The sequence below is a fragment of the Podarcis cretensis genome (genome assembly GCF_951804945.1).
Source record: "Podarcis cretensis genome assembly, chromosome: 10".
NCBI lineage: Eukaryota > Metazoa > Chordata > Lepidosauria > Squamata > Lacertidae > Podarcis > Podarcis cretensis.
Genome location: NC_137179.1, coordinates 49,388,423 through 49,408,869, shown reverse-complemented (window position 1 = coordinate 49,408,869; position 20,447 = coordinate 49,388,423). Strand labels below are relative to the sequence as shown.

The window sequence follows — 20,447 nt, the reverse complement described above, 5'->3', positions numbered from 1 at the left end:
ATATCAGTATATTGTGAAGTTTAGCTGGTGATATATCAACAATGCTGAAAACCAGATACTGCCCAGCCCTACACATCGTTTTGTGGTCCAATCTCTTTCTACTCTCTTAGAAATTAAACTATGCCCAAACAAAATTGATTGTGGAAAAGACATTGGAATTCCCTAATTTTTGGGGTGGTGGGTGGAATAATTTTGCTGAGTTGCAAACACAGAAAAGTGAGTCTGTGAGAAAATATTTCCCTAAAGACCATGAGCTCAATAGAACTTCCTGGGCAGCTGCTAACATGCTGGTCAAAATAGAACGGATGCCTTTGTCCCACCTCTGACTCTTCTTTTAAGGAGGTGGGAGCCAGGAATGCTGGAGCTTTGCTAGAGCTCTCAAATGTTCTTAGATGTAGGAGTGCACAAAGGCCATAAAAATGAAATATTGTGCTTAAAGATGACTATGTGGATTTTGTATGTTAACAAAACTCCTGAAGAACGTCTTAACCTCTGCACAATGAAGGTGCTATTCATATTATACATATTCCTGCATTTTTGCATTTAAGAACACTAAGCATGCATCTGTCTAAACATTTCACAGAATGCCAAAATATTTAGAACAATGCTTACCTAAGTGGCATTCACATTTTAAGCCTAGCAGCATATATGCATTTGCCACCACAAACCACTGGGCCTTTTTTTGTACACAATATGCAACTATGCAGTACACAAAACTTAATCCTAAACTGTCGTTCCTCATCTGAAATAAAACCACAAACTTGAAATATCTGCAGTGCAGAGCTCATGAACAGTGGAGGGGTGTGGGGAAGAGTATTTTAAACAAATAAACAAACTATTAACCCTCACAGTTCAGGTAATAAAGCTAAAGCTGTTTAAATCTGCCCTGAAACAACCATCTAGATGGCAATGAAAAAGGATTACAAAAAACAACAACCTTACCACACACAAAATCTTCTAGGCTGACAGCAAGTACATTCCTCCCTTTTAGTATCTGAGGATGGGCACAAGTGGCATTGACGAAAGCCTGGAAATTGTTGTCCATCAGCCATTCCGGTAGCCATTTCAGCTGGCAGTCGCACAAAAGGCTAGATGTGTTTAGGTACCTATAAAACGAAACAGGAGCGGATTCCATTCATAGGAAGCAGAACTTCACAGCTTCCAGAGCAGGAAAGCAGTATTAAATCAAACCTGAAGATAAGTTAAGCATCAAACTGATGACAAAAAATCAACGGCGTTGCACTGATTTATTTACTTCGTTTGCAGCCAAGCCGGTCTCAACATCTCAGGGAAGGTTCATGGAAAGGTGAGAATCATGGGCTATCAGGTGTACATGTGTTGGAGAGAACATATTACAGGCTTCTTGCTCATTCTGGTCTAACACATACATAAGAACTGAGTGTGGCAGTGTGTACAAGCGTCCTGCCTCACTCCTAACCTATCCAGATGTACTACAAAGCCAGCACAGAAGGATTAACTTTTTATACAAATATAGGAAGCTGCCTTATACAGAATCAGACCATTGGTCCATCTAGTTTGTATACACCTGTATACCTGAAGAAGCGTCTCCACCCCCATCGTTCAGCCCGGACACTGAGGTCCAGCTCCGAGGACTTTCTGGCAGTTCCCTCATTGCGAGAAGTGAGGTTACAGGGAACCAGACAGAGGGCCTTCTCGGTAGTGGCACCCGCCCTGGGGAACGCCCTTCCATCAGATGTCAAGGAAGTAAGCAGCTATCTTATTTTTAAAAGACATCTGAAGGCAGCCCTGTTTAGGGAAGTTTTTAATATTTAATACTGTATTGTTTTTAACACTCAATTGGGAGCTGCCCAGAGTGGCTGGGGAAACTCAGCCAGATGGGTGGGGTATAAATAATAAATTATTGTTGTTGTTGTTGATTGTCCACACTGAATAGCAGTAGCTCCCCAGGGTTTCAGACAGATGCTAGGGACTGAACCTAGAATCTTCTGTATGCAAGGCAGATATTTTATAGCCCTTTCCCTATACTTAGAGGAGAATGAGGGGGACAGAAACAAAGCCTTCCCCTACCTTGCCTCACTGAGCTAAATCCTGTGCTGGCTCCCTGGTATCAGAACCAGGGTGGTGGAGGAGGAAATTACTTAAAGAAGCAGAGCCCAGCATGATTAAGGGTTTGGTTTAGTGTTACGTACATGCAGCTGAACAGGTAAGTGTCTAATATAGTCAGTGCCGGATTTATGTATAAGCTAAACAAGCTATAGCTTAGGGCTCCACTCTCTTGGCCCCCCCCCCAAAAAAAAAATTAAAGAGAAAAAAACCTGGATGTACATTTCCAAAATATAAGATAAAAAACAAATAAAATAAAACCTACATATAGCAACAGTGGTTTTGTTGTGTAGGCTCCTATGATGCAAGTAATGGGCCCCGTCTGCTAGCCTGTTCCCTAAAATATCACTGGTTTGTTCCTTTCTATATACAGGGTGCCTACATTCTGCATGTGCAAATGGCTTTAGATACCTATTAGGTCCATAAATTGGGACGCGGGTGGTGCTGTGGGTTAAACCACAGAGCCTAGGACTTGCCGATCAGAAGGTCGGCGGTTCGAATCCTCCCAACGGGTGAGCTCCTGTTGCTCTGTTCTTGCTCCTGCCAACCTAGCAGTTCGAAAGCACATCAAAGTGCAAGTAGATAAATAGGAACCACTCCAGCGGGAAGGTAAACGGTGTTTCCATGCGCTGCTCTGGTTTGCCAGAAGCAGCTTGGTCATGCTGGCCACATGACCCGGAAGCTGTACGCCGGCTCCCTCGGCCAATAAAGCGAGATGAGCACTGCAACCCAAGGGTTGGCCGTGACTGGACCTAATGGTCAGCGGTCCTTTACCCTTTACCTTGGTCCATAAATTGCCATATAGCATATATTCAACACAAAAAACTGACAATTTGTTGTTGACAAAGGACAGCTGGACATATACAGGGCCCCATTAGCTTCAGTAGCCTAGGGCCTCATCAAACCTAAATCCAGCCCTGGGTATAGTTCAGAGTGGCCCTTGCTACTAGGTGGGGAAAGAATTTCTGTCTTTTTATAGGACCAAAACAGAGTATTATTACTTGTTGAGCACGGACTTCTAGAATTATCCTTGCCTTAGCTGTATACCTCAAAATACGTACAGTGGTACCTTGGAAGCCAAACGGAACCCGTTCCGGAAGTCCTCTCAACTTCCAAAAAGTTCGGAAACCAAGGCACAGCTTCTGATTAGCCGCAGGAGCTTCCTGCAGCCAATCAGAAGCCACACTGGATGTTCAGGTTCCAAAAGAACGTTCGCAAACAGGAACACTCACTTCCGGGTTTGCGGAGTTTGTGAGCCAAAACTTTTGAGTCGCAAGGCATTCCAGAACCAAGGTACAACTGTTATTTCCTTTTTCAGATCCACAGCACCTCTTTTCTTAACTGTGCCCTATGTTGTTCAACAACGACGTGAGAAAGTTGCTAAAGGTACTGCTTTTCAAAATAAATGCATCATCATTACTACCAATGTCCATTGCTATGATTATCTGATATATTCAAACATAACGCACGTCTCATTGGGGCAAACTAGAGACACTTACAATTCTTTAAGTTTCTTCATTTGTGAAAACGTGTTTCCTTGAATTGACATGATGGCATTGTTACTTAGATCTCTGCGGGTGGAAACAAAAGGAAAAGGCAAAATGTAGGATCAAAAGGCAAACAAAGTCAAAGCAAATTCTCACATTCTGCTAAAATAAAACATGAAAAAGAAGCAGCTTGTACCATATAAGTACCACTACACAGAGGCTCATTTAAAAGATAATATATCATAGAATTGTAGAGTTCGAAGGGACCGTGGGGATCATCTCATTCAAGCCCTGCAGTATAGGAATCTTTCTCCCAGTGTGGGGCTCAAACCTATTGGGTCTCATGTTGTACCAGCTGAGCTACCCCAGTTGTATGATTTGACTATATTTCCTAGATACAATGCAATTTGGCAGGGGAATGCCATCTATAGACCCTATGCTGCAACACAGAAAGTCGTCTCATACTCAAACCATCTCTAACTCAGTCTACACTGATAGGCAGCTCCCCTGGGTTTCAGAGGCTTTCTTCTCAGCCCTTATTGGAGATTGAAACTGGGACTGCAACTGGGAACCTGGGTGTGCAAAGCTGTTCCTTTGGAGGAAGCACTGTGAGGGGAGAGACTCCATCAGGCAATGCCTCTTTCCACCTGCCTTGCCCCACCCTCCGGTCCAGGGCCTCCTCATAAGGAAGCTGTTCCTGGAGGAAGAACTGTGAGGGGAGAGACTCCATTAGGCAATGCCTCTTTCCACCTGCCTTGCTCTACCCTCTGCTCCTTAATGTGTATTGTTTTTTTTTTTTTTGATGTACTGTGGCTTGCTGTTGTTTTATTGATTATAGTTTAGATATTATCGTAGCTGTTGAGTGGATTTCTGTTTAACTTTTCTATGTTGGTATTATTATTTTATACTATTCTAATGATTGTTGAATGTTACTTTTTTGACGGAGGTTGACTATTTTAAAGTTATGTTTTATTATCACATTTTTGTATTGCATTAGATTGTTAGAAGATGTACATTTTTTGTTCTTCAGCTTGTAAACCGCCTTGAGTATTGTAAGATAGAAAGGCAGTATACAGCTTAAAAATGATGATGATGATGAAAGCAGGAGCTCTACCACTGACCTATATGCCCCCTTTGAAGGTTATCATTGCATATTTTAAAAATTGTCTGGTTCAATGTGATTTTCAACTACTTACAGGTGTTCAAGTGCATCTAGACCAGAAAACGCTTTCTTAGTAATTGACCTAATCCGGTTTCCTTGGAGTAGCCTGGAAATATAAAACATTTAACATGTAACAGATGAAAATGAAATAGATGTATGATTTTTGGAACCGTTAGGAGAGACTCTTGATAATTGCTTTTAAGGCATGTTTTACTGCACTGTGTCTACCTACCTCTCAACACTTTCCTCTCCTAAACATATACATGTATTCTGCTTCAGTTACTGGAGAGATGAAGGCATGTTCAAAGTCTTTTAATGTATATAATTTGGTGAAGTTTTTTTTTTTTTTTGGCAAGGGCTGTCAGCCAATTTATTTCTACATCTGTGCATTGTGAAGAAAATCTTTGCATTCTAACAGAGCCATTGCCTCTGAACACTGGATTGCCCTGCCAAACATCTGCCCTTGTCTGCCTTATGTAGCTTTCCACTAACATGACTGCCTCTAATTTCTACTCTGAAGAATCTTGGTGAAAGCTATAAGGACTGATTGCATGACACCATGCATGCAGTTAAGATAATCCAAAGTCTTTTCAACTGAAGAGTATTTGGAAACTTTTTTTGTAATTAATGAAAAGAGAGATGTACTGAAAAGAGGGACACGGGTGGCACTGTGGGTTAAACCACAGAGCCGAGGACTTGCCGATCAGAAGGTCAGCGGTTTGAGTCCTCGCGATGGGGTGAGCTCCCGTTGCTTGGTCCCTGCTCCTGCCAACCTAGCAGTTTGAAAGCACGTTAAAGTGCAAGTAGATAAACAGGTACTGCTCCAGTGGGAAGGTAAACGGCATTTCCGTGCACTGCTCTGGTTCACCAGAAGCGGCTTAGTCATGCTGGCCACGTGACCCGGAAGCTGTATGCCGGCTCCCTCAGCCACTAAAGCGAGATGAGCGCCGCAACCCCAGAGTCGGCCACGACCGGACCTAATGGTCAGGGGTCCCTTTACCTTTACCTTACTGAAGAGAAGCACATCAAAGAAGGCCGGGTTAAATTAAGGCAACTCCAAAGAGCAAATCAAGAAAAAATCCTGGTGTTTCTGGACTTTTGCTCCAAGGTTTCAAAGGATGTGTTTATTCCCCCTCTGCCTGCCTCCACTTTAGCTAATTTCGTCTTTCCTGATTACCCTTCTCCCTCCAACTATAAGCTAAATAAAGCAGATTAATTTGAGAATCAAGCTTCTGCTAGCTTTGCACTGTTGCAGCTCAGACCTCAGCAGAGAGGGCTGTGTCAGTGAAGTAGAGTGGTACCCCGGAAGTTGACCGGAATCCGTTCCGGAAGTCTGTTCGACTTCCAGAACCTTTGGAAACCAAGGCATAGTTTCTGATTGGCTGCAGTAAGCTCCTGCAGCTAATCGGAAGCCATGGAAGTTGTGTCAGCTCTTTGGGTTCCAAAGAACATTTGCAAACCGGAATGCTCACTTCCGGGTTTGCGGCGTTCGCAAGCCAAAACCTTCAACTCGCAAGGTGTTTGGGATCCAAGGTATGACTGTAAATGTTAACGTACAGCCAAGCACCCTAGTGGCCAAATCCACCTTACAGATGACTTCCAGCTTCCCTCAACCACTAGCTTCCCTCAACCACTAGCTTCCCTCAACCACTTGCAATACTAGCAATCTTTTCTTTCCCATCCTTCCTGCCTAGTCCTTCTTTAATATTTACCTTTGCCTCCATTGCCTCTCTCTAATGTGCGAAAGCGGAAAGAGATCTGGAAGGACAATAGCAGCTGGGGTGGGATGGGGAATACAGAATCTGCATTTGAAGATAAAGCAGTAAGTTGTACTTACAGCCACCTAAGTTTGTCAAGTCCAGAAAAGGCGCCATTCATATCTTCAATTGTCCAGGAGATTTCATTGTTTTTAAGATCCCTGTTGAAAGAAATAGATAAGTCAGATCCAGGGTCTTCAAAGTGTACAAGTAAGTTTAAATCACAAAAGCAATTGATTCCTAGAAGGAAGCACATTGGGAACCCAGCGGCATGTTCACCCCTAGCCTAAATGTTTTACCCAACTGGAAACCCAGGAAATTGGTTACTCTTTCCACACACAGTGCTTAGAAGCGCCCTCTTAAAAGTCGTTTTCAAAAGCAGCAGCTGCATGTCATAAAATCAGCAAAGTAAAGCAGCCCTGCTATGTCATGATTTTACTTTTTGTTCAACTGATCGTATGATGTTTTAATTTTTTTCACGCCTGTTGTGAGGAATTATTCTAAAATGTGAAGTATATATACAGTGGTACCTCGGGTTACATACGCTTCAGGTTACATACGCTTCAGGTTACAGACTCCGCTAACCCAGAAATAGTGCTTCAGGTTAAGAACTTTGCTTCAGGATGAGAACAGAAATCATGCTCCGGCAGCGCGGTGGCAGCAGGAGGCCCCATTAGCTAAAGTGGTGCTTCAGGTTAAGAACAGTTTCAGGTTAAGAACGGACCTCCAGAATGAATTAAGTTCTTAACCCAAGGTACCACTGTGTGTGTGTGTGTGTGTGTGTATGAAATAAAACTGAAACAGTTAAAGTAGCTTCAACAGTTGTTGTCAATGCATATCAATGGCAGCAGAGATGAAACCTTCCTTGTATCAAGATGTATTCATTGTTTAGAATTCCTTCACATTCATCTACACTAAGATAGTCTTGGTATTGTAGAGAAAAACCCTACTATGAAACTTACAAAGTCTGCAAACTCGATAGTCCTCGGAAGGCACAATCGGCAATGTAGCTCACTCTGTTGTTCCCAACATTCAGCCTCACAAGTAGGCTTAAACCAACAAAGCTTGAATCCTCTAGCCGGGTTAAATGATTATAAGTTAAGTCCCTGCAAGTTTGAGAGGGGGAGAAACGTTTGCTTTAATCAGAATTAATAAGGAACCCAAACCCAATTCACAATTCGTCCCCTGATTAAGTTCAGCCTGATTATTTTTGATATAAGCTTGCACATTATTTTCCATTACACAGAAAATAGCAGAATGGGCTTCCTTATTTTAAAAATTACAGTAACGAAAGACCAAACATAACTTTTACGAGGGGGGGGGGGAACGCAGTTGGCTTCAGCTCCTCACAACAAAATATCATTGCATTAACTAACACACAAACAGCTGTTGCCACCTTTAGAAATCTTGTTACAAAAAAATTCACAGCTCACTGGTAAGCTGTTCATGCTTTGGCTTGTACCCTACTCTTAAAAATGGAAGGGTTTAAACACAAAACTACTACTCACAGCTCACTGAGTTTTTGGCAAAACTCCCAGGCATCAGGGCTGATTCTGCTGATAGCATTTTGGCTAAGATGGAGCTGCTGCAACATCAGCAACCCATAAAGCCAGCCTTTGGTAATCTCTGTTAGGTTGTTATGATCCAGCTGCCTGTACACACACACATACATACATAGAAACAGAAAAGGGGGAGAAAGACCTCAAGTTTCATATGAAAACTTAAAAATCAATACATAACAAGAAGAAATTAAGGCTCTTCCTACTGGAAACAGAAGCCAGAAAAGTTTTACAGGTTGGTGGGTTGTACATTTATATATTGTTAGCATCGCAGTTACTCAAAATAAGCAATGTACTAAGGGATTCAAAAATGGTTATTTTTTGAAGACTATGGAAGCGTATACTTACAGGATTTCCATGCTACTTAATCCCCAGAAAGCTCCATCCATGAGCCTAGCTAGCCCATTTCTTTGTATTCTTAAAGATTTCAAAGAAGGAAGTCCTTGAAACGTAAGCCCATCTATTTTTTTAATTTTGTTACGGTTCATTTCTCTGAGGGGAAAAAAAGAGATCCAAGTTAACTAAAATAAGTTCAGACTTCCCAGCATATATACATATATATATATATATATATATATACACACACACACACTGAGGTCCAGCACCGAGGGCCTTCTAGCAGTTCCCTCACTGCGAGAAGCCAAGTTACAGGGAACCAGGCAGAGGGCCTTCTCGGTAGTGGCGCCCTCCCTGTGCAACACCCTCCCACCGGATGTCAAAGAGAACAACTACCAGACTTTTAGAAGACATCTGAAGGCAGCCCTGTTTAGGGAAGCTTTTAATGTTTGATGTATTACAATATTTTAATATTTTTTTGGAAGCCGCCCTGAGTGGCTGGGGAAGCCCAGCCAGATGGCCGGGGTATAAATAATAAATTATTATATATATATATATATATATATATATATATATATATATATATATTCTGGGCTGCTCCTCTCTTGGTACAATCAGAACGTCAAAGTGTGGCCCCACAAATTGTTGATTACGTACGTTCCTTGTAGCGAGATGGAACAGTAACAAATAAAAGCCAGATCTTCCTGATGTACCAGGATAAAATTGTGAGCTGCAAAAGTAGGGGCATTACTCAGGGCAAAGCAAGCAGATCATATCAATATGAAACCTTAGGACAGGGATGGTGGAAACTGTGATCTCCATTGTGTTGTTGGTCTACAGGTCTCAACATCCCTGACAACTGGCCACACTGACTGCAGCTGATGGGAGCTGGTGTCTAGCAACATCTGGAGCACAACCAGTTCCTCATCCTCGGTTTAAAACATGAATGCATCATGAGAACTATGCCTCTGTTCTATCTAAAGCTTTCGTGCCTTTATGTGGTTACTACTGAGGTTGATGCTCAACCACTGCCAGAAGCCTGCAAGACTAATTTAAAACAGTTAGGCTGTACTTACAGATGCTGGAGATGAGGGAGTTTAAACATCTTCTGTGGGATGGCTGAAATTCGGTTCCTGTTCAGCTTTAATACTTGAAGTGTGCTAGACAGGTTGTCAAAAGTGCCTGGTTCCATGGAGATTATTCGATTATTATTAATGTGGCTGTGGAAACAATGACAGTTAGCAGCTATGGAAACTGTAGCAGATTTCGTACCAAGACCTCATTACCGACTATGTGGTAACTGCTAATCCTAACTTAAGAACTTAATAATCGCTTTAAAATCTCCCCCACCTCTGTCAACCTCCAATCGGTGGTTAAGGGGAACTTTGAATGGAAACATACGTTTTGCCTTCAGCCAAAGTCTATGGTACCTAGCAGACAGGAAATAACCAGCACTGATCCAATGGCAAATAGAATTTAAATTCTCAAAATAATATTTCAATGACTGAAAGATATTCTGTCCTTCCACTCATAGAAGGGACCATTAGATTTAACCCAATGTCTTTATAGGACTATTATTATTATTTTTAAAATCACACATACTGAAAGGGCTGTTTTTACTTTAGTCTACTACTTTAACTATGCTTATCAGACAGTAAATTAATATACAATTTTAGAACTCAAGGTGTAATGAAAGCCTTGTCTTAAATAAAGTTAAACTTACATGTACTTGAGCATCAGAGAAGGAAATGACTCCGCCTTAAGCACAGAAATATTGTTATTGCTCAAGTCCAAAGTTTCTAGACACTGGAATGGTTTCAGGTCTTCAGGCAAGATGTCTGTAATCTTGTTACTTGTCCTAAATTAAAATTTGCATGTCAAATTTAAGGCAGTTTCCAGACAAGTAATGAAATGATTGTACTTCCCAAGAACTTAAGGAAAAATAAAAAGTTTTGCCAGAATGAAAGTAGCAATCCTATATTCATGCACCTGGCCGTAAGTCCCACTGAACTCCACAGAGCTTATTTCTGACCAGACATGGAGAAAACTGCAATGTCAGAGCCACACATAAAAGCAAAACAACATAAAGATTATGGAGGGTTGGTGGAGTCTCTGGTGTGCATTGGGGCAGGGGGATGCAGGGGGAAATGAATGGAGGGGAAGTCTCAACATTTCCAACCCCCTCCCCCCAAAAAAATCACATACAAGGAACCATGAGCAAAAGAGGCATAGCACACAAAAAGAGAAGAAGAGGGAAGGCAACTATTAAGATGCAGAAAGCTCTGAACACATGGAAAAGGCAGAGAAAAATGATAAAAACATGACAGAACAGAGCAGCTAGTCAGATGGATGAGATTGAGCAATGTGCAAAGAACAAAACATGGGGAGGAAATCAAGGAGAGGAGGACAAACAAAACATGAACGTCTTTGGAATTAAGAAATTTATAATTAATACCACCAGGAAAAGAACAAAAAAAGGAAGAGGTGATTATAATGTGAGATAGGAGAACAAGTTAAGAAGCCGAATTCAGGAGCCAAAGAAGGGGAACACTGTGAACTTGGGAGCCAAAGAAGAAAAACAACCAAAACCTGAACACAACAAGAATAAGGCCTTCCATGTACACCTCTAATAACAGGGTATGTGATCATTGCAACTTTGCTGTTCTGCTACAGTGTTCATTGGCATCGTATCTGAAATTAAAATTTAGTTCTTTTGAGGAAACAAATTATTCATAATGACGATTTCTTTATTTGCTTCCTTTGGGAGAGTCAGTTCAGCACAATAATTGTAGAGCTGACCCAGAACTTATCAGGCACTAGGTCAGGCACAGTGTCAAACATGCTGCTCTTATTCTGTCAAGAGCACAATTTGAAATAACCACAAGCAAAGCTCTCTTCTCCTCAGCTATCAACCCAAGAAAAGGGCCACCAGTCGCCCGCTCTGAACAAAATTATAACAATTTGATCTCATGTTTGTGTGTAGGATAGGGTGCCACCAGCAAAAGAGATACCATGTGCCATGCTTAGAGGAATAGAAGGTGCTTTAAAGTTTTCATAAAGACTGCATCGTTTCATCCTTCCACATAATTTCAGGATGTTTTTCTGCATTCAGGATCCAACAACAACCCTCTGAAAATTCTTGCCCAAATAGGAGAAGGTCACATAACAGCAGTTACAGAACAGATGGGGGAAAATGGAAACACAGCTATTCCATTGCCTCTGGCCTACCCTCAACAACAGCCAGTTCCATCCTACTTCCATTCCAACTGGTCCTCATAAGAACTGTGTACCCGAGTTTGCTACCAACCCTTCCATACATACATACATACATACATACATACATTCCTTTGGATGTCAAGCCTGAAAGCAGCAGGGATGATCTTACTATTGATCTTGGAAGCTACTCTGGGAGCCTTTTCAGCTAAAAAATGAGGGTAAAAATGCTTGAGATCAATAAATAATTGGCAATCCTTGTTGAGATGGCTGCCAGAAGACACCTCCAGGTTTGAGGGAGGACTAGTCAAAGAGCTTTCTGCTGGGCCTTCTCCTATATCAGGCACAAGGAGTTCGTGGCCCTTTGAGTATTGTTGGGACTCCCAACTCCCATCAGCCTCAGTCAGCATCACCAATGCCCAGGCATGATGCAAGATGGAGTCCAACAAACATTTGGAAGGCCGCAAAGATTCCTCGCTCCTATCCTTCATAGATAAGATTGTTGGGCTTCTGAGGCTTTTAAATTGCCTTCAGTACTCTGGAGCAATGCAGGAGCCCTCTGGAAAATTCAAAATGGTGGTTCAGAGCCCTAGCTGCCTATAGCAAGAAACCCAAAGCAGGCATTGTTGCTGGCGACCCAGTTGCTGGGCACTGGGTTACTAGAAGTTGCTGGAAGCTGCCAAGTGCTGATGGCAGGCCCGTAAGGCTACTATATGGGGCAGATTAGAAAATATGAAAGGGCAGAAACGTAATGTGGTTTATCATGTTTTAAATCTAAGCAGAGGGAGAAGCTGGCTTGCCCACCTCAATTCTGCTAAAATTATACCATTTGAGGGTACTCTGAGCACATCAATGGGACTGTTCCTTCAAAATAAGTTGTTTCTATTTAAAACAGGATGTCTGGCAACTGAGGTACCCATATAAGCACTTAAGGGAAGTTAGAGGCTGAGATTAATCACCACTCATTAAAACCAAGAAATTGGCTAAAAAGAGAAGCCAGAAGTTGTGGATTAACTAGCCCTCACACCAGATGTGTTAAAAAGAAGTGATATTTTGTTACACCTCAGACATTGTTCTCACTCAGCATCAAGTTTCAGCCCTTGGCCTGTCGAGTCTAGGCTCTTTAAATTTAACTCTTATCTGCAAGGTCTTATTTAAATCTTTTTTTAAAAAAAACAACCCAATGGATGAGCCATGCGGCAGATTTATGAGTGAGCAAGACAAAGTTAGATAACAAGTTTAAGAGGCTTTAGTTTAGACGTTAGTGTTCATAAGGTAATTACTAATAAGGTACTAAAAACTGCCAATTACTTGAGTGACAAATAAAATTTTCCTTGCAGTAAAACTGTGCTTCAGCCTAAGCCAGCAATTTCCTGAACTGCACGCCTCCTAAATTGCAGTGTGAAAGTATTCAGTTAGGGAGAGCGTACACACTGCAGTCTTTGTGTCACCATTGCTTCATAAAAGAGAAATTTCTTACAACTGGCTGGATAATAGCCCCCCCCCCCAATCATGAATTTCAGCTGTTCCTAATGGATCTGAATAATCTCACCTTCAGATCAGATGTTAACTAACTGGCAAATTACTCCAAGGCAGCCTCCTTTACAGATAAGGCTTGCTGGAGCTTTATTGTGGGAATACGGGAAGAGAAAGAACATTCGTTTGTTAACTAACACCGGGCAAGACATTAGTAGTTTAATTACATCTCAATATAGTTCAAAGGCAGAGTAAGTAATTAAACCACACTAAATTTTTGGTGCTGGTTATTTGAAAGATGCACTTGAAGATAAAGCTCTCTCATCTCTGCACTGAGTGTTACACTGTCTTAAAGAACATCATACCTTCAGCCAGAGATCCTCAATCTTTCTAGGCCCACTGGCCCACATGGAGTTTGGAGAGCAGGTCACAGGGAAAAACCCCTTTGCTCCCTTCTATTCTCCCTCCCCACAACAGGCAAACTATCTGCCCCCCTTTTTTTCCATGGGGTCTGAATAAAAGTCAAATCCAGAAAAATGAAACTGGATTTTAGTAAATTCACGTAATTCTGTATCCTCCCCTCCAAATAAAAAGCCATAAAATTAAAATTTATACTGGTAGACTGCACCGTTAAAAAATGTGAGTAAATCACAAATCCAAAGCTTGCCAGAACACTAATCCAATGCACAGATCCATAGAGGTCATCATGATTTATTTATTTTTTTTGCAAAGGATTAAAACAAAACCACCAATGAATTACAGAATGCATCTGCGGACACAGAGGTAACCTATAATTTGATGACTGTTTTGAGGGGATCCCCTGAAAAACCGAGGAGAATTCAAGCTCTCATATAAACTAACCTGAGTTAAACTAGATTTGAATGTCACTTATTAGCAGGAACATCAACAAAACTTTGAAGTTTCCTCAGACCTCGAATATTTCCTTACATATAACAAGTATGTAAGAGCGCCGTCATGCTGCAATTTGCAAAAGTGTCGACAGGGGGCGCTACAAACTACAGGGGGCAACAAACTGGGCTGTCAGAGCTGTTGAGCCATCACAGCAGAATCAGAGAATTAGGAAGCAGCTTGAGGTACAAGGACAAGACTATCAGGACAGGGCAGCTACCCAGCAACCACTGTGCTCTGCTACTGTCCGTCTCACACCGATGACGCCTGTTAGTGGGCATCCTATGAAGGGACAGGGTGGTTTGGTTGAGCTGTAGGTGGGGGGTTGGAGATTGTGAATGGAACAAGCACAGATACAGCTCTTGGGGCTCCCAGTATCTACACCTGTCTTTCTCTGCCTTGGGTCCTCCAATGCTGTTGGGCTACAACTCCCATCACCCCTAAACTAGCAGGACTAGTGGTCAGGGATGATGCGATCTGTAGTCCAACAACACTGAGGACCAAAAGCTGAGAAAGGCTGATCTATACAGAATGCTGATCTTGCTGGGAAACTGGGTGCATCAACTGAAGTCAACTGGTGAGTGCAAAGGAAGAGGAACCTGAATGACGGACACAAATCCCCAGATACTCTGATTTAATTGTATACTTTTTGTTTCAAAATTAGCATTATATCTGAAACACAAGAATGTGCCAATCATGGCTATAAATCACATCAAAGCTCAGAAAGATTATCAACAGTGGTGACCATTTACAGGAGGTCTATCATTACCGTGAGCTTGTAGAGAGGAAAATAATGATTTGCGTAACATACTATAAATAAAACAAATTAAAACATCTTTTAAATCAGGGTTGGGCAACCTGAAGTCCAAGGACATATGTGGCCCTCTGTATTGTTTCATGCAGCAGAAAGGACAGAAAAAAACGTCATGAAAGATGAGTGGCAAAAAACAGAATATATACTTAAAAGTAAAACTAAAACCACACAACTATTATGATTGTGCTGATGGTTACTGTATCCTTAATGTGAGCTGATAATTTATCAGTAGCAGTATTCAGATATTATTTCTTTTCCTTTTTTTTTAATAATCTTATTATTTCTCTTCATTAAATTTGCAAGCTGTACTCATTTCAAGCTGTACTAGTAAAATCTGCAGTTTTTGTAGTTGGTCCTAACAGGTTACTCACACTTTTTGATAAAGATCAACTCCCTTCTTATTGCATTACGTTTTACTTGGCAGGCATTCAGATTTGATGTCAGACCATTTGTGGCTCTACCTATTCATCTTATTGAGAGAGGCAGTGTTGTATATTTTTAACTAGTGATTTTATTTATACTTGGATTTTTGTTTAGGCCAACTTGTTTTTAACTTCTGACTTTTACTGATAATTTTAATGTATCTTTTTTTGTTTCTAATGTATATTTCTGTTCTACTTTTTGTTTAATGTATATTATTTTTGTTCTAAAGCTTAGAGATTTCAACAATTAAACAGTGTATATATGTTTTTTTTAAAAAAACCCTTAAAAGTAAAGTCATACCTTGGAAGTCAAATGGAATCCGTTCCGGAAGTCGGTTCGACTTCCAAAGCATTTGGAAACCAAATTGTGGCTTCTGATTGGCTGCAAGAAGCTCCTGCAGCCAATCAGAAGTCATGGAAGCCCCTTCGGATGTTCGTATTCCAAAAACCTGAACAGTCACTTCCGGGTTTGCTGCCTTTGGAAGCCAAAACATTTGAGAACTAAGCTGTTTGAAAACCAAGGTAAAACTGTACAGTGATTAAATAAATAGAAATTCCAAGGTCCAATAATCTATTTGGTTTAGGACACCCTTTCTCAACCTGTGGGTCCCCAGATGTTGTTGAACGCCCATCACCCCTAGCTAGCAAGGCCAGAGCTCAGGGATGATGGGAGTGGTAGTCCAACAACATCTGGGGACCCACAGATTGAAAATCACTGGTTTGGGACATTGAACATCTTCTATTGGATTGTTTCTCTTGGCAGAGGACTCTCACTATTGTGCAAACAACTAATTTCACATCTTTCACCTCCACTTCTCTTAAACGCCAAACGGCCTTAGCCCTTTGAGAAGGAAGACTCCAAGCATGACTGGATCTCTTTGTGCCTGGAGAAGGGAAGCAGCAGCAGAAGCAAGAGGAAATGTCAGGAGAGACTGCCGCTGTCTCCTTTCTCATCCAAATCCTGAGAGAATCATAGAATGAATTGTAGAGTTGGAAGGGACCCCAAGGGCCATCTAGTCCAAACCCCCGCAATGCAGGAATATTCAGCTGCCCCATACGGGGATCAAATCTGCAACCTTGGTGTTATCAGCACCACAATCTAACCAGCTGAGCCATCTCTCAGACTCTCTTCCAGGGTTTCTATGTTTCATCTGCCTAAGTCCAGAGAACTCCAGAAACTATAAAGTGGACCCCAGCTATATCTTTTGCCTCCACCAACTTCAGCACAAATGAGAGATGCTCAAATAAGAATAAGAGGAATCCTGGTGGACCAGATCAAAGGCCTGTATCCCAGTATCCTTTTTCCCATGGTGGCCAACAAGCAGGACAGGAAGCCAAGAGTTGTTGCTCAGTATCTGGTCCTCAGAGGTACATGGGTGGCGCTGTGGGTTAAACCACAGAACCTAGGACTTGCTGATCAGAAGGTCAGTGGTTCGAATCCCCACGATGAGATGAGCTCCTGTTGCTCTGTCCCTGCTCCTGCCAACCTAGCAGTTTGAAAGCACGTCAAAGTGCAAGTAGATAAATAAGTACCACTCCAGCAGGAAGGTAAACGGTGTTTCCGTGCACTACTCTGGCTTCACCAGAAGCGGCTTAGTCATGCTGGCCACATGACGTGGAAGCTGTATGCCGGCTCCCTCGGCCAATAAAGCGAGATGAGCGCCACAACCCCAGAGTCCGTCACGACTCGACCTAATGGTCAGGAGTCCCTTTACCTTTACCTAACTGGTCCTCATGGCCATACTGCCCCTGAAACCAGTAGGAAGCGTATAGTCGTCATTCCTTACTGATGAATCTTCACTTCCTTCACAATCCTTTACACTTCTGTGACCTCATCTATTTGGCACGCGTCATACACACTGGTACTCCCAGATCAGCCTTTGTTTTCTGTTACCATTTTCCCTTCCAATTTGCTCTGCCACAGACCAAACATTTAACACGCAGGCGTATTCTTCAGCTTTACCATGAACCACATTCAAGAGCTTGTAGAACCTGCTCCTTCCTCCCTCTGTTTGCAGTCCTTTGTTTGCTGCCTCCCCCCACAAGTAACATTTTACCACAATTTTCATTCCTGGGCCTGATTCCAAGTGGATTCCAAGAACGAAATCTTGCCTGTAATTCAATAGGTCATGCATGCACCTTCGTCTCAAGTTCACAACTTCTTTTTCAAGGCTCACATACCCTTAAGCCCATCACAACAAGTTGCTAGTACATGACCATTTAAACATCTGATAAAAACAGTTTTGCTAGTTTCAGATATAGAAGCTTATACTTTTAGGCTTGTGGTCTGAGATCCCACCTATTTCCCCAATCCCAGTTAGCCCAGAAGACCAAAGCACTGGTCATGTTCCCATCACTTGTACAGCTGCAAGAAATGTGACTTCCATATGTGTCACAGCGAACATACAACTTTATACCTTCTCAAAACACACCGGTTGACAAGGAGTTCAGGTTATATCTTATGGCTCAAAAAAACCCCCAAAGGAATGAGAAACCAAGTTTATATATATGAAACAAGGGACAAGCTTGTATGTGCACATTCATCACACAAAAACAATGCCATCAAGGAACGACTAACATGTGAGCAATCATCAACAGATGAAGCAACACAGAACTTTTGGGCTAACATAATTTCACTGGGGGTAGTTCATATATTATCTCCAACCCCTCAGGTGGTGAATAATTAAATGCTGCATATTTTAGAGTGTGTATTTTTAATTTGGGGGTTGGTGGAGAGGGATAGCAGCTAGGAGCAACCTGGAAATTGCTGAGATTTGCCCAGTGCTCATAACCAATGATTGCACATAGTGATCAATATCCACACAACACAACTATTCATCTGGTCCCCTCCCAAAACAATTTATAAGCAAACACCAGAAGTAACCAAGGTGCCACATCAGATAAGCTCACATGATTAAATAACTTATTTGAGAAATTATTTAAACAGCCTAGATGGTTGAAGTGACAGTGCCAAAATTTGTATTGTAAGGGAAAGACAAATATTAAGTAGGGGGGGGCATTCTTTTCAGCCTCAGATGTGAAGGTTATTTAAATATAAAGTAGTATGCATTCACACCAATGCTCTAGCATAACTGCAGGTCAAGAAGTTGTTGATCTTAAGTTGTGACTAGCTGCAGCGCACAAAGGGAACCAGAGTAGCAGTTACACACTTCCAGCAGTAGGGGAGCTACGCTCTCTGAGATGGGGTGAGGTTGAGAAAGCTCTGGTTTCACAGTGGTGGTACCACAGCCCCTCCACCCATGCTCTCATGTACTGCTGTTGGTTGTGACAATCTCCCAATGTTGCACTGGGGATAATAGGAAAACAAAGTTATGAGGATGAGGAAATGGTTGCTGAACTCTTCAGGTTCCAACTGAAATAGAAAGTCAAAGAATGCCAATCATTAACCAACTGGGCCAGTCAGCTCAACAGCCAAACTCTTGGGCACATTCTTATTTCCAATGCAAGGGGTTCTTCCAGTTTTTTCTAGGACAAAATTTGTCAGGCAAGAATAGTCTAACATCTTATTTCCCTACCTGTGCCCTCCAGCTGTTTTGGACAACTTCCATCAGCCCCAGTTGTAGTCCACAACAGCTGGTCGACACCGTGTTCCCATCGTTCAGCCCGGACTCTGAGGTCCAGCTCTGAGGGCCTTCTGGTAGTTACTTCACTGCGAGAAGTGAAGTTACAGGGAACCAGGCAGAGGGCTTTCTTGGTAGTGGCACCCGCCCAGTGGAACGCCCTCCCAGCAGATGTCAAAGAAATAAACAACCATCTGACTTTTAGAAGACATCTGAAGAAAACCCTGTTTAGGGAAGTTTTTAACGTCTTATGTTTTATTGTGTTTTTAATATTTTGTTGAAAGCCACCCAGAGTGGCTGGGGAAAACCAGCTGGATGGGTGGGGTATAAATAATAAATGCTGCTGATGATGATGGTTTACTCTATACAGAAAAATGTCCCAAGGCAGCTGCCTCCCATCATGCAAATCTTGTATCAAGAGCAAAGTTAGGATGGAATCGCACAGCTATTTACAGCACAAAGTCCCCTTGAAAACTTAACAATGTGGTGACTCTAATCGTGCAACAATCTGATCACTTCTAAACTTCTGTAATGTTCAGAGGAGACATTCTCATTTTGGATGAGGCACGTAGAAGTGCAGGAGACATGGCAATACCCCAGCCCTCAAGGTGTGGGGATACAATGAACTAACTCTACGCACTTATCACTACCATGCAGAGAGTTTCGGCAACCATCAAATTATAGCCATTATATGGTCTGCTTATCTTAACTCTACCACCGCAAGATAACTACCAACCGTATTACATGCCTTTCTCAGACATTCATTACCAAGGCATACATTTCATCCCATTTATGACTGTTAGCAAACAGTAAAACTTACAGAAGCTGTACCTGCCCTCCTTGAGAGAGTATCACCAAAGTACCCAGGAGCAAGAAGACAGCCAGGAATGCATGAAGTGTTTCACGAAATACTTAAAACCACACAACAGATGGCCTCACAGGTGTTTTGTTTCACTCATCACCGTTCTTATTGCAAAACTCCCTTTGTTCATAGGCTTTGTTTGCCGACCATTAGGTGTCTAGTACACACTGTAAGACTCCGACAAACAATATCCTATTACCTCACAGTCCTCCCTCAGGCTTGTATAAGAAGTAGACTGGACACAAAAGCCAAGTGGGCTGAAATGCTGAGCCACTGCTACGTCATTTTCACAGAGTAACCTTGTGCATGTTTATTCAGGAGCAAGTCCCACTACGTTCAACGGGGCTTGCTGCCTAGGAAGTGTAGGACAGCAACCTCAGTTTTAATGGGTCCTCTCATACAACACATATATTCACATCACATTCCCAGCTCTAGCAAGAAGTCATGGTGCAGAAGAAAGTGCATTAGACAACCTAACCAACCTGTGACAAACAGGTCTAATTTATGCAAGCACTTAAGAAGGAATTCCATCTAAAGCAATCCCACGGATGATGATAATAATTATATTTATATGCCACCCATCTGACTGGGTTGCCCCAGCCAGTTTGGGTGGCTTCCAACCAATTAAAACGTCAAATGCAGAACAACATCAAACATTAAAAACTTCAAATGCCTTCTAAAAGTCATATAGTTGTCTATCTGTTTGACATCTGACGGGAGGGTGTTCCACACGGCAGGCACGGCTATCAAGAAGGCCCCTCTGCCTGGTTCTCTGTAACCATAT

The 20,447-nt window shown here is 42.1% G+C and overlaps 1 protein-coding gene and 1 long non-coding RNA gene across 2 annotated transcripts in view; both read right to left on the bottom strand.

Annotated features, from left to right (window-relative positions):
• Positions 1-20,447, bottom strand: part of LOC307226047 — a 348,766-nt gene that overhangs the window by 36,994 nt on the left and 291,325 nt on the right. The window lies entirely within an intron of this gene.
• Positions 1-20,447, bottom strand: part of LRIG3 (leucine rich repeats and immunoglobulin like domains 3) — a 54,309-nt gene that overhangs the window by 10,334 nt on the left and 23,528 nt on the right. The window contains exons 4-12 of the mRNA XM_079994112.1: positions 10,110-10,244; positions 9,463-9,606; positions 8,399-8,542; positions 8,000-8,143; positions 7,454-7,597; positions 6,572-6,652; positions 4,769-4,840; positions 3,585-3,656; positions 943-1,106 (exon numbers count right to left, since the gene is read on the bottom strand). Coding sequence (XP_079850238.1) covers positions 943-1,106; positions 3,585-3,656; positions 4,769-4,840; positions 6,572-6,652; positions 7,454-7,597; positions 8,000-8,143; positions 8,399-8,542; positions 9,463-9,606; positions 10,110-10,244 — 1,100 coding nt within the window. The remainder of the gene's footprint in view (positions 1-942; positions 1,107-3,584; positions 3,657-4,768; positions 4,841-6,571; positions 6,653-7,453; positions 7,598-7,999; positions 8,144-8,398; positions 8,543-9,462; positions 9,607-10,109; positions 10,245-20,447) is intronic.